The sequence below is a fragment of the Schistosoma haematobium genome, chromosome 2, assembly GCF_000699445.3.
Source record: "Schistosoma haematobium chromosome 2, whole genome shotgun sequence".
In the NCBI taxonomy this organism is placed as follows: domain Eukaryota; kingdom Metazoa; phylum Platyhelminthes; class Trematoda; order Strigeidida; family Schistosomatidae; genus Schistosoma; species Schistosoma haematobium.
In genome coordinates this window covers 23,550,123-23,565,334 of record NC_067197.1, presented here as the reverse complement: position 1 = coordinate 23,565,334, position 15,212 = coordinate 23,550,123, and the positions used below count along the sequence as shown (strand labels likewise).

General features: G+C 35.4%; 1 protein-coding gene across 2 annotated transcripts in view; it reads right to left on the bottom strand.

The window, feature by feature from the left end:
• MS3_00006508 (uncharacterized protein) overlaps nucleotides 1-15,212 on the bottom strand; it is a 56,390-nt gene that overhangs the window by 2,767 nt on the left and 38,411 nt on the right. Inside the window, exons 14-19 of one of the 2 annotated variants that reach the window (XM_051214677.1) lie at nucleotides 13,302-13,382; nucleotides 10,779-10,931; nucleotides 9,609-9,826; nucleotides 7,887-8,485; nucleotides 7,251-7,439; nucleotides 2,713-3,094 (exon numbers count right to left, since the gene is read on the bottom strand). In XM_051214677.1, coding sequence (XP_051067860.1) covers nucleotides 2,713-3,094; nucleotides 7,251-7,439; nucleotides 7,887-8,485; nucleotides 9,609-9,826; nucleotides 10,779-10,931; nucleotides 13,302-13,382 — 1,622 coding nt within the window. Of the gene's footprint in view, nucleotides 1-417; nucleotides 3,095-7,250; nucleotides 8,486-9,608; nucleotides 9,827-10,778; nucleotides 10,932-13,301; nucleotides 13,383-15,212 lie in introns of both variants that reach the window. The other variant, XM_051214675.1, reaches the window with a different exon arrangement.

The window sequence follows — 15,212 nt, the reverse complement described above, 5'->3', positions numbered from 1 at the left end:
ATTTAATAGGACATTTATTTTTCAGAAATTATTTTGTTTGACTTGGAGACTTATATCCTCTCATATAAATATAGGTTTTCCTTTAGCCATTAGCTCGGGTTTGTTCTCATTTGAAAACCCGACAATCAGGAATAACTGCAAAAACGATTTTAAATCGAGCGATAACATGTTTGTGAATAATTTAATTAATTAAATATTTCGACAAAAGATATTATCGTTTATCTTAAGCATTTGAATGATACGTATTAGTTTCATTTCTGATTAAAAATAATTCATATAAAACTAAGTGTGTAGTGAACAGAACACGGGTGGGGACAATCGAATTGTATTTAGCACACAATTACAGAGTTACTTGGTAAAATAGAAAAACCATACAGTAAATCGTTAATTTGCAAAATATTAATCCATCATACGAACCTGGACTGTCCCTGTTGCAAACACCAATCCATTGTCTCACATTTCATTGTTCATGCGTTTTCTTACAAATTGCATTGTGTTCTCGCTCTTCCTTTCTTGATCTTCCCCCATCTTCTGCTACCATACATCAAGTTTTCAACTCGCGTCATATACTACTTACATCAATATAAGTAGAACGCACCACAAGTGGACTGGGAAGTGTGTTGAAGAAACTGGCTTTGATATCTCAATACTTGTTTTAAAGCTAATAGTAATTATTAGAAATTTCATCTAATCCACCTTTAATCATTAATATGCTTTTAGTAAATCTTCACTTTCTTGAATCCTTATGGAATAACAATCTATTATAATCTGATTATTTTCTATTGCATTCCTATCGGTTTACCTTAACCAATTTACCATTATCTTAGTGCGTCATATTATTTTTTTGTTTTTCAAAATTTCCACACCAAATATTCACATGACAATCTTTGGAGTAAGGTTTGTTGAAGCAGTATAAGTTATTTTGGCAGAGATCTAATTTTTTCTCTCTACGCCGAAGTGTGAAAGTCGTAATTTTCAGTACAAACATCAATGTAGTTCTGTTGTACGGAGCTGAAACGTGGAGAACTACTACAACCATCATCAAAAGAGTACAGCCATCTATAAACAGTTGTCTTCACCAGATACCTACTGTTGCAGAGAACAAACCAGGAAGTTAAGAAGACTCTGGATGGATAGGATACACATTGTGGGAATTATCAAACTGAGTCACGAGGTAAACCTTCAGTCAGTCAGCTACAACGTAGGACCAGGCACATATATGCATCGGGCCAAGTTGCCATATTGTTATGACTTGTGACTGCAGATTAGATGCGCAGCGTATTATCGATCGGATCAATGACACGTAAACACGTAAGAACGACCTAGAGTCCTGATTGGCCCTGCTTCCCTGTCTAGCCTAGCCAGTTGAGTCCAAAACGCAAGTCTCAGCTTCTGAGATATGAATCGTTATATTTCAAGCATACTCTGTTTATATACCAATAAAACAGACCACATCGTACCATAAAATAGAAACAACATTTGTACAATATTTGACAAGTGAAATAAACATTGACCAATAGGAAATGTCCATTTAAAGTCCAAGGACACCATTAGACTTAACAGGATAATTATTGGTATATTTTTCTGAATATGCCAACACATACCTCATTAGCACAACAAGATGAACACAGGATTCATAGGAGTGGTTAAGTCAATGGTGGTAATATATAAAAGAAAGATTGCATATAAGGATATAGTACAGGAAGAAAGAATTATTTCGTAGAAAGAAAGATATGAAGTGATTTTAATCTCTTAGTTTAAGGGAAAACAGTGTACACACCCACGCCATTGTGACCGATTCTGAGCCATGTCACCAAGAGTCTTCGACCATTGGTTACAATAGTCACGCGGACCCCAACCAAGTAGTCTGCATCTACCAACATGGCTTAGACTAGGAGTTAATGTCTTCAAGCACTGATGCCACGTTTCGGTTTAGCCGCCCCTAACTTTCTACCCACCATCCCCAACACCGGTTAGCATTGCACGTCGTGGTAATCGGTGTTCAGGTATACGTAGACCACAGAACACATTGTGCTGGGAATAGAAGGCGGGCTTTGAAAGAATGAATAACATTTGACAATAACTGGGAAGCAGAACCCAGGAGAGTTGATTCGAGATTGCCGGTCAACAGTCTATGCTCAACGAGGGATAACAAACGTAATAAGTATGCAATATCGAGTTGTTAGGTGTAGTTAGTTAAACTTACTCCCACTGTCCATACAGAATAGTTCACGAACATTTGCATCATGTCATCTGGAAAATGAATTTAACAGAAACCAATTATGCACATCTTCAACTCGTAGAACACTAAACCGAAACGTTTTGGGTTTTCGACGTAATGGAAAATATGAATAGAGTTCAACAGTTCCCACTGAAAAATGGCGACACACAGTAAACTGTTTAAATGAAAGTATGGGTTGAATCTTAGGTGTTTAATAATCCCAATGTCATATATTCTATCAGGTGAATAAATGAAGACAACTGATTATTATGCAAACATTATCATTTTCCAATGCTGAAGGCTCATTATCAATATTTATCGATCAAGTGATACTACTAAATGTTTGGAGTTATTTTGTGAAAAAAAAATTCAGAACTAAATCTCGAAGCTTGTGGAGTGGTTTTTCGTTGAATAATAAGTTAAATTTTATTAAGTTTTCAGTTAAGTAAAGTTATTTTGATAAACAGAAATAAAAAAAGTAGTAGTCTTACCATATTCGCAAGAATATCACTAACTTTTGACTGACCAGCAGCAACATAAAAAGCCAAAAGCGTATCACCTGTTCTGGTTGGCATATGGTCTAGATTTGTTAATATATCAGCAAAATCTGGATTTTCCACATCGAATGGAAATAAGGGCAATAGTTCGTCTTCAGTACTATTCGACGGCAAAGTAGACGAAAGCCCCTGTATGATACGATTAGCTGTTAAAGATGGACTTTGCCGATTCCCAAGACCAAGACGTTCACCTGATTGGTTATCGCGTTTTAACTCTGGACGTGGCCATAATGACTGGGGCATTTGAGAAGGTCCGATTGATAAATAGCCCAAATGTGTTAGTAATAAACGTATTGGGTGAAAACCAACAACGGGACTGAGAAAGGCAAGAATAGAAACAATTGTCAATTACTAAAACATGTTCTCGAAAATGTATTGATTGCTAAAGTGCACTTATACCGCCACTGGGGTAAATTCATTCAGAGTACATAAAACAGTGCTGTATTATGAACAATTAACTACTACATAATATATTTCGTAAATCACTAGAAAAAATTATCCTGAAAATTTGTTAACACATAACTAGAAAGTAAAGTTTCTATCCTAAAAAGTGAATAACTTAAGCTTTGATATTTTCAAACAAACTGGGTAAAGTGTTAATAATAAAATAATGAAATATTCGTGGTTTCTCAACGAGTAAGAATCTGAATTTCTGATGTTTCGTGACTTAGTGTAAGCCACTTCAGAGTAAATAAATGACCGTATTAAATTAAGATCAAACAGACTACTTAGGCGTGTGTTAAGTCTTATACAGTTATTTATTTATTCAGAAGAGGCCACAGAGCCTCAAAACATTAGAAACCCAAATTCTTACTGATTGAGATATTACAGTGGCCGTATATATGACTTCAGTTAAATCTCATGATCATTGTTATGGAAATATACGTACTGCCAACCTTCGTATATTTTCACTGACTTAATTTGTGCTAGAGAACAACAGAATAAAATAAGCCAAATACGAGAATGGATTTTGAATACCTATATTTCTTACTAACTGATTTGGCGAGTAAAGCCGCTTGCGGCTTCGCTTATAAGCACTAGGTTTCTTCAAGCTCCTTAGAACTCATTGAAGCCCGTCGGTCTACTCCGGGTGACCGTGAGTTTGACCACAAACGAAGGATGTTACGTAAGGAAATCGGGCAAAACTTGCGTAAGGACCGAGAAGCCTGGTGGTCGGAGCGTACTAATGAGCTGGAAGCAGCAGCTGCACCTGGTAACTACCGGAAGCTCTTCCAACTCATCCGAGCCACTGGCAGCAAGGAGGCTGATGTGCGCGAAACAACCTAAGAGAATGACGGGATGCCAAACACCAACACCCATCGACGTCTTGGACGATGGGCGGAATTCTTCGGAGGGCAGTTCGACTGGCCCGCTGCTCCGGCAACATCGATCAAGCTGTTCTGCCCTCCATGGTCGGTGACGACTGATCCACCAAATGAGGCGGAAGCCACAAGGAACTCCAACTCTTGAGACGCTACTAATCACCAGGCCCAGATGACTTACCTCCGGCTTTTTTTAAAGATGGTGGTGACTTTCTGACTAAGGAACTGACTGTGTTGTTTACTGAGGTCTGGGAGCTAGAGTGTGTATCGAGGTCATGGAATGAGTCGATAGTTGTCCCTATCTTTAAAAGGGTTCACGTCGTTCCTGTAACAACTATCGGGGGATAAGTCTACTTCCGATTGCGTCCAAGCTATTGGCTTCCGTCATACTTCGTAGGTTGTTCAAAACCCGAGAAAGATTGACTCGCGAGGAGCAGGCTGGCTTTCGTTCTGGTCGAGGATGTATTGATCATATCTTCACTCTCCGCCAAATGTTAGAACACCGTCATACTTATCAAACGCCAACAATCGTAGTGTTTCTTGACATCAGGGCTGCCTTCGATTCGTTGGACAGGACTGCTCTCTGGGATTGTCTATTGAAGAAGGGTGTGCCTGAGAAGTTTATTAACATCCTAAAAGCCCTATATACAAACACCTCAGACAGAGTGTGGGCATACAACCACCTCTCTCCATTGTTCTATTCGAGCAGTGGGGTTAGGCAGGGTTGCCCAATCTCACCATTCCTCTTCAACTTTGCCATCGACGACATTCTGGAAACAGCTCTGATGGATGTAAGTAATGGTGGTGTGGATCTGTTGCCTGGAGAAAGACTTCCCAACCTTGTGTATGCGGATGATATTGTCTTACTGCGCGATAATGCCCAAGGCATGCAATCCGCACTTAATCAGTTGGCAATCAATGTCCGTAGGTACGGTATGTGCTTTGCACCTTCGAAGTGCAAAGTACTTCTACAAGACTGGCAGGATTCTAATCCTGTACTCACTCTGGATGGTGAGCAGATAGAAGTAGTCGAGAAGTTCCTGTATCTGGGTAGTCACATAAGTGCTGGTGGGGTGTGAGTGATGAGATCAATGCACGTATAGTGAAAGCCAGAGCGACTTATGCCAATCTGGGCCATCTTTGATGCCTTCGTGATGTCAGTCTGGCTGTAAAAGGTCGGATATACAACGCGTCGGTGAGAGCAGTATTACTCTGTGCTTGTGAAACCTGTTCTCTCCGAGTTGAGGACGTTAGACGACTCTCTGTGTTCGATCATCGCTGTCGCCGAAGGATTGCTGCCATACAGTGGCAACACCATGTTAGTAATGCAGAGGTTCGGGATCGTATGTTTGGGCACATAGACGATCATGCAATTGGTGTCACCATCTTGAAACACCGACTTCGGTGGCTTGGACATGTTCTACGAATGTCGTCCCACGTCATGCATTACTTGCCGACTCTGGGACTGGTTGGAAAAAGCGGAGAGGTAGTCAGTGTATGAAGTAGTGTCGTGGCATGAAAGAAAGCTGCAGAGGGCTGGCTTCTGTTGGTCCTTCACGACTCCCTGGCTTGGGTCCGAGAGATGGTGCTACACAGTGTCTAGAGATGTTATCAGATATGGCTCAGAATAGAAGCCAATGGCGATCCTGCTGTAACCTTCTTTTACTTTCTTCATAAAAATTGGTTGTATCTTCTTTAACTGAAAGATTTCTTCCGATTGTATTTTTCCGTTTCCCCCATTATTACTATTATTATTGTTATTATTATCATTACACTACCTTACACTTATCTGTTAGTTATTGTTTTTCTTTCTCTTCGAATTCTCATTGTTTTTTGTGGCGCATATATATTTGGTGCCCTCTTGTACCAATATTTATGTGTTCAAACAAAACAAACAAAAAATTGATTTGAAGAGACAATCAGAGAAACAGAGTGGCGCGCAGTGGAGATGGCGAGTGAGCCGACTCGTTTTGATCAAGCTTGACTCAATATTTATATTCAGACCAAAAATAAGTTGGAAACACGTAATGAATAGGGTGAGCAATTAACACACATGCGATCATATAAAAACAGAAATAATAAGTAATCAGGTCAAAATGTGGCTTGAGAAGAATGAGTAAATTGGTCTGTCGTCCAGATGCTAGAATAACCTGTGTGAGCTTGACACAGTACCAGCCACTAAAATATCACGAATATACCATTATTTTATTATTAAAACTTAAAATGTTCATTCAGTAGATAAAATGCCTTTCTCTTTTAGAAAAGTAGCAACTTCCGAATCCATATATACAAGACAGACTTTACCTTCAGGAAGAAAATGTTGTAAAGACTACTCATTACTCGGTAGATTACCTGCTCTCTTAAAAGTAATTAGTACGGCAATATCATTTTTCTAGTGTTAAAAAGCGAAATCAGAATATAAACTACGTAGTATGCAGTCATAATACGTATTCTTCTAAAACTATCTTCCAGTCTAAATACAAGTTTTATTCTGATGGATGTACGCTGAAGTTCACTACAAACATTTTACTGACACACTGGTTACCATTATTAATGAAAACTCCCTATTTAACTATATGAATGAACATCTCGCTGAAATACCTACTATAGAATAACACCATTGAGGAATACTATTTACCGCACGGTTATTTTTGTATTTTTCTTTAATATAAATTTTTTTATCCCGTTTTGTCCAACAAAATGATCAGCTTTAAAATAATAAATATTAATTACTGATTCCTGAAAAGTAATACAAAACGTAAATATCCCTGGACTGACCATCTTTTCTTCGAACTATGAACGTAAATAAATTACAAAGTACTAGCTGTATTGTTTCGAACGTTGTCATGGACACCGATAATGTGTTCTTGAGTACGCTGTATCTGGTAGCGTTCCAATTGCAACAATGTTCCTGAACACATGAGCACGAATTTTCAAAAACAAGTTAACCAGTCACTTAATTTTAAATGTTTTTAATCACATCCAGGAAATTCCCATCACTAGAGATCAGGAATCACAATAACCGTGCAAAAAATGTCAGCCACTGTTGAGAGTACAAATGTATAGAAAAACATTGATAAATTGAGCTCATTTCATGTTACTCTATTCATCAAAATAAGATTAAAGCAAGACACAAAAAATCAAACCTACATTGGTGCTTGTGCTTCTGTGATTGGATCAGGATAAGGTGCATTAATTTTTTCTTGGACACAACGTAATCCAACTTCCTTTGCTAATGAAGCATGTGTGGTTATTAATTTCTTGAATACACTAATTTCTTGTCTAACATTACTTCCAAGTTCACTACCAACTTCATCCAGCGAAGGTATTATATGATCACTAATTTTGATATGATAAAGAATTGGGTATATATATATATATATATATATATATATATATATATATATATATATAAATGCACAAAAATACAGTACTAAGCAGATTTAGGGCACAAATGAGAAACTGAATTACAATTCAATGTGTATCATGAAAAATATAAAGTACAACTACAGAAAAGTGGTGGATCTTTATCAATTACTGATCAGCGCCAAAAAACTAGAAAACATGACATTAATAACTGCTTAGAGACCAATAAATTGGAAACGTCTCAATCCACTGGAAAGTCATTTGCAGCAAGAATAGCTCAGTGACGTCTCAAACTGTGAGTGTGAATGAAGTGGATTCAAACCCACCAGAAGGGATCAGTTTCCTCAAGTCTGGGGAGTATATCTAGCCTCGAAATGCGAACCTAAGTAATGACAAATAATCAAGAAACATATTGCTTACGCTTCAACAAGTGGAATATCGGATATCGATTGTGGAAAATTTAAAGCAGGAACATTTTCATTGTTGGTTACTGTGGTGATAAGTCTGTCAAGAAAACAACCCCATGGTTTAGGACGATTAATTACTACTTCTTGTTTTTGATCCGAATAATTTGACTGGGAATTTGAGTCGTTTCCCAACAGTGGTGAAAGACGCATATGCGTTATCCAAACATGACGTCCAAATGGTCCTCGAATAATTAAAATTGCAGCTGGTCCATCTTTTGAACAATCAATTTTTGGTTTTATGGTTGATTTAAACGAGTTCGTAGGGAATTCACACAATCCAATTATTAAATTGGGTTCGGACCAGAAATAGTGAAATTCTGACCGACCCTTAGATGAATTCGACTCTTCATCCATAATCAATTTCAAAATGTTATCTTCTGCTAATTGAGAACATGTTGTATCGGTCCCGAATGGTCCAGGAAAAGATCCAGCTACTGACATTAAATTTGACAGACAAGCCTCAGCTGCATCACAAACACGTTTTGAGGATGGAACTAAAGGTTTCTGACCTTTGAGAATAGTAGTAGGGGGCTCATTTTTTGCCTGTTTATTCTGATTTGGATGAAAAACAGAGAACGTAGTTTAATATAAGGAACTCAGAAACAGTAGTTTGCAGAGAGAAAAAATACTATGTAGTACTAACGTTTATCGTAACATCTACGGCTCAATAATCAATGAATAATGGATCAAAATTAAGACATTTTGCTACTTGATATTTTTTATTTAATAAGATTTAACTAACTTATATTTATACATAAACGCTTTTCCCGCAAACACAAACTAAAATATTATTAGAATGCTATCAGCTGTCACATGTAAGTAAATTTGAGAAAAATTTCATCATGTGATGGTAACATATGAAGGGAATTCTTTCAAAAGATTATTGTTCACTGTATTATGCATAAATAGTAGTTATTTGGATTATCAATCATTAAGTAAATATTTAAACTTGGATTAATTTTAATTTGGTTATTTATTCTCTGAAGAAGTGATTTACATTAAGCCATGAAACGTCAGAAAATTTAATTTTTCTACTCATTGGGATATTACAAATATACTATTTATTTATAACAATCTACCCAATGCACAATTTATTCGAAATTATCAAATCAAATCTTGATAATGATACCTATTAAGTAGATATTGTTTAATAATAAGTTTATTCATTGAAAGTCTAATATAGAAAAAAAGATTTAGCTTATCTACAGTTCAGAGGTGATTTTCATCGGTAAATGATATCAATCGAGGAATTACTAGATAGCATCAAATGTTTGGTTTGACCTAATTCCGGTTCTTCAGCAGTAATTATTACTATGATATTGATTTAAGGTACACAATCAACTCATATTTCAAATATAATCCATAAATAGTTGAATAGGTCTAAAGAAAACCAAATAAATCATTTTACCATCGATATTTAGTTGATGAATATACTATGGTTTCGTTAGTATTTTGTTTACTACAATAAGATGGTTCACAGACACTCAGTATATTATAAAACTGATATATTATAAAACTAATACTTTAATCACTGAACTATTCCTCTCCACTAAGACAAAAATGTTAAGAGTATTATTATATCTAATTATTTAGCTCTGAACGGGTCATTATTATAAGATTAGCATCAAAGATTTGACAAAAATTAAAATACAACATGTAACAACCAATAACATACTGAAGACTTAGCACCACAAATACCCAATTCAATTGTTTCTAATATAGTCCATACACATTCTCGATCAGATAATAATAAATTCACATGTTGTACAATCCATGAAGATAAACAATAATACGCAGCAACAATAATACTATGTAGCTGCCTTTTATGGTCTTTTTTTTCACGGTTACATTGATTTGTAATAAATTCACATATTGATCGAACGGTATGTCTATCTAAAAAAAAATATGAGAGGTGAAAGAAAACGATAAAAGATCTAAGACATAAATGTCTTTTCCTTCAATCAAAAATGGAGTTACTCAATAACCAACTAAAAGGTTTACAAGTGTTTCATAGTAAGAAAAAGAAACTAGTAAAAAACTAAACTGTATATTCACTCATGCTGGAATTGATTGATATGTCGTGACATAAACGATAAGAATTGTTCTTGATCCGAAAATTCCAGAGTTGAATGCATCAAGTCTGGTATCACTACAGCAAAAGACACTTATCCAATTATATGAGTGTTGACAGTTTTGTTTATTCTAAAATAGTATTTTTACACCGATATAATTCTAGTTAAATTTGTCTTTTTCATTCAATATTGAAGACTTACGGCAACAAGAAAAGGAAAGAAGTTGAAATAGGTTTTATTAAAACACAATTATACTTTCAAAAATAGTTTTTATAAATCCTTATCGTTTATTGATCTCATGTATTATGTAGTCAGCTAGGGTTTATTTCTTCCACTACACACTCATGATACTGGACACTACCCGTACAACTTATCACCCTGTGAATTAAAAGGTTTGACGATAGTGTCTACCATTTTTTCGTAGTATAAACTAACTACGAATTTAATTCGAATTGTACGGTTAATTCAAGAAACGACATCTTTTAAATAAAATCTCCTTAGTTTTATTACACTTCCCTAGGGGAGTGGCTATAGGTGAGGATTACCGAAGTGTACGAAAGTGAGACAAAAAAAAACAACGATTCGGTGCTCCATCGTTCTCGGTTATTGTTCAGTTGATATCAGTTTGCCATACAAAATAACTTTACACAAAACAATCTTTTGAATTAATTCAAATGACTTTTTGATCTGAAATATGAAGATAACAATTTTTTGATTGACGGATAATAAAAAAATCTTATCAAATGAAACAAGTTGAATATTAAAGTACTTACAAGTAGATGGATCAACTGGTGTAACATGTACACTAGATAAACCAGAGACGATTTCTAATAAATAAAGCATAACTGATGAATCATTTTTCCACTTATATACTAAATTACCACAAAGCAGTGGTGTCAGAATATTGAAGAAACTAGATGTTGTGTCTAAAACGTAAGAAGAAAGTTTGCAACTGATGAGTATATATATATAACACTAGTGTATAAATATTACGAAGCACCTAAATATATTTGAGGAAATCAATACACGTGAATAGAATAAGCCGAACCAAACGAAAGTATGTTCTGTGGGGCTTTAACAACAAATCACATTAGTTAATCCAACGAATTAAATGACGAAACAAACTTGCTGTCGCATCACCTACGTGAAATATGTTGAACATGCACTAACTAGATCATGTATCGTTAATACCAAACAACCACCCTCCACTACATCAGAAGTGAGCTAAGTGGGAAACTGTGGTGTTTGAATGAACTGATGATTCCTTTATACTTGTTGAATGCTTGATTTCGAATTCCAAATACAGTACATTCGTTAGTGCTTATCTAGTACTTCTTGATCTGATTACGTTATTTCTGGGATTCCTAGTTCATACGATAATTCAAATAATTCGAAACATTTTATTGGCGTCGCGATGCAGCCTGCGATGGAAAAGTTAGATATTCATTCAACTTCTGAAGCTTTTGAGGATTACTTTGAAAGGTTAGAAATTTGGGCTACGACCAAGGAAGATATTGAGGATCTTAATATTGTAGCACATTTCCTCACATTCATCGGAAAAGAAGCATACAGCTTATCTTTATCAACGATTCCAAAAGACAGTGTAGAGTCAAACAGCAGTTCAGAGTTAAATGAAACTCAGAATTCTTGCGAAATAACAGTTTCTAATCAATCGACTTATCAGATTTCTCATGTTATTGTACCAGATATGGTTTTTCTTAATGATTCACTTATTTCTGACGAAATTCCTTGCAAATCTGAGGAAAATATGTTGAATAAACCTAGTCATGATCAAAAACCTGATGTAGTTTTGATAGATGCTGATTTTTCTAATGATCCTTTACTCTGCAATGACATTCTTAATAAATTTGAGGAAACTATTTCAGAAGAATCAAATCCTGATGTCATACTCAATATTATTTGTCCTCATGATGCATTTGTTTCTTGTGGGAAACTTGTTCAATGTGAAGCACAAGTACTAAATGAGCTCCATTTTGATTACAATTCGGATGATTTCATATCAACTGCTGTTTATCCTTATCACAAAAACACTTCTAATGTTTACTCTAACCAATGTGAGAAATATGATTTAAATGAAGCCACATCATTCATAAATTGGGGATATAAAGATCCAACATTATTTCGTGGGGGAGGATATTCTAAAAGTCTATGGTTCAAATTCTAGGTAGCAGCGGTTTCAGTGCACAACCGACATGGTGATTACACAATCCCAGGAAGCAGGTGAGTCTGTTCCGATTTCGGTTGTTAATTCTAATACTAATGAGTGCATTCTAGATAACAGAGTTTTTATCGAATACAATGTCAGACATACACAGGATGAACTTGAGAAGAAGACGTACAATTGATTACAGACACCTAGACTCCAATTTAAGCTGTGGCGGATGTGGTGTTTGAATGAACTGATGATTCCTTTGTACTTGTTGAATGCTTGAGTTCGAATTCCAGATACAGTACATTCGTTAGTGCTTATCTAGTACTTCTTGATCCGATCATGTTATTTCTGGGATTCCTAGTTCATACTATAATTCAAATACTCCTAACTATCATAGAAACACTGCCATAGTCTAATAGATAATACACTATCATATTAATCTATGAAGTCATTAACTGTTAGACTTGTGTCGCACAAGGGAGTGTTGACTTGTTGAAATACTTACGTGAAGAGACTAGACAAAATGATTGCAATTAATCACTAACGGCGAAGATGCATTTACTATCTAACGTACCTACAAATTTTGATAATTTATCCTGGAAAATTCTTTCACAGTCCAACAGTATTATTTCTGTTTACAATAATAAATTTCCTTTTTTGATATTGAGAAGTGGGAGAATTGAAACCAAGATGTATTTTATTGTATGCACACAATGTTGCATTCACTTATCTTACTGAAATTACATGAACGTAATAAATCAATTTAAAAATTGTTATCATAAACGACAGTATCACTAATGACATTCTGTGTGGTCTGATAAATCTTCAGTCATTTAATTGAAATATGAACGAAGTTCTCCGTCGGACACGAACGAGTTAGACTTTCGAGGTGTTACACCTCCGAACAGACTGTCAAAATAACATTAATTCGAAATCAGGGAGCGAAATTTCCTGGACAGAATGCACAATTAAGCGCTGGTGATATATATTATTAAAACAGTCTGCAGATAACTGACACAATTTCATCAACAACATGACCCAACTACAAACACGAAGAGTAATTAAACAAGAATATCTGTTTAAAAACTTAGAAAAAAAGTAACATAAGCTTAAAAATCCTTACGAGATTTGCCAGGGTCGGTTCGAATATTAGATGACTGCATCTCATCAGCTGACATGTCTTCAATTAAAGCCAACGCCACACCTAATCGATAGTTAAAAATGAAAATTATTGCGATTTATGATTTGGTTTTGATACATATATATAATGGAAATATAGAAACTACAGTGAGTGTTGGCAACAGCGTTCATAAAACTTAAAAATAAGTGAAACTGAATGATAATTTAAGTACTGATAGAAGGGAGACATTTAAAAACAATACAGGCGTTTTTCAAGAGTCCAGTTATTACGGCGTTTAGTTGCTCTATTTTACGTTCTTTATGTAGTTTGAACATATCTTATGAATTAGATATTTTGTCTAACTATTTATATGGATTTTGTATTCCATTTCATGATTCTAATAAATAACAATGCAATTTAACTAAATAGATTTAATCAAGTTATAGAGATATGAACAACTGGTGAAAGTAGCCCAACAAACAATTAGTAATATGAAATAATAAAATATATTTTCTAGAAAAACAAAAGGCTAAATAATCATTAATAAGATGTCATTAGTGTATAATTGTCTTTATCCCATACTTAACGATATCGGGTAAAAGCAAGATATTTATATATGGAAGAAATTCCTTAATAAACCCGATGTGCGAACAAGACCATCTACAGACATCTCCAAAAATTACCGAGATGCATGAATGTTCTTATAATAGACAGTAAACAATGATCAAATCAATCAATCATAGCCAATGTATGACCACTTGGCATGAATGTGCATCAGTTCAAGTGGCTATACACCAAATCAGTACAAAGAGAGAAAGATTGACAAGATGAGAAGTATGGTAACCTGCTAAGAAATTTGGGACATTCACTTCTCAATCATCCCAATGTTTTAAAAAGTATTCTTGTTTTAAATTTCTTTTCACTGCAAATAATTATGAAAATCAACTGCATACATTCACGCGCTTTTATATGAAGCTTACAACTTTAATTCTGTGCTCAATATTAGAAAATTCAGATGGAAACAGCTCACTCCATGGCATATTTCCTTTTTACCCTAACCTTTGAAGAAACGAAAGGCAATTACATTGGAATTCATACGATGAATCAAGAAAATATTAATAACTTGGTTGATAGGATTCGATCTGCACTAAGAAGGACCTGACACACATGACATTAATCACCACCCAACGGTCTATCAGTTGTAAATGCATCTCAGTCCTATGGGAGGTCAGTCGCCGCCCGGATAGCCAGTGGTAACGTCTCTGACTGTGAAGCTGGGTGACACGGGATCGAATCAGTTCACCCGAGATTATAGGTACACCTCACTGACGAGTGCCAAGTAGCACGAAACACAGGTCCAGGTTTTCCTTTGACTACCTCCAACCAGCATCTGAAATATTGACCTGATGGTTGAGTGGCAAATACTGACTGTTGAAAAAACATTTGTGAAATACAGTTTGTAAGCAGGTCTAAGAGAAACTTGTTGTAACAGTGCATAATTGGTGCTGAGTATCCCCTATTGTAAAACTTTATAATATTGTATAAAGCACTTAATTGTCGGTATAGGGGTTTATGGAGCATGTTGAATGTCATAATTTACATCACGGTTAACCTTACTAAGATAACCTTTCATAATCAAGAACTGTTGGATAGCTGTTTGGACCTAGTATGTGGATTATCAGCAGAAATCACCCACGATCCTATTGGAAATCTAACCCTGAACTTTCAGTTGCTTAAAGGCTAAGAGCTCCTCATGGAACCGAAAGTTTCTAGCTCCAATCACCGATAGGATAGTGAATGAGCACTGCTACTGAGTCATACACTAAGACGAAATAATTGTCCAATGCCTCCTGATTTTGAACAATTGCTTAAGATCAGTCTATAATGTAAACTATATTATTATTATTATCTCCA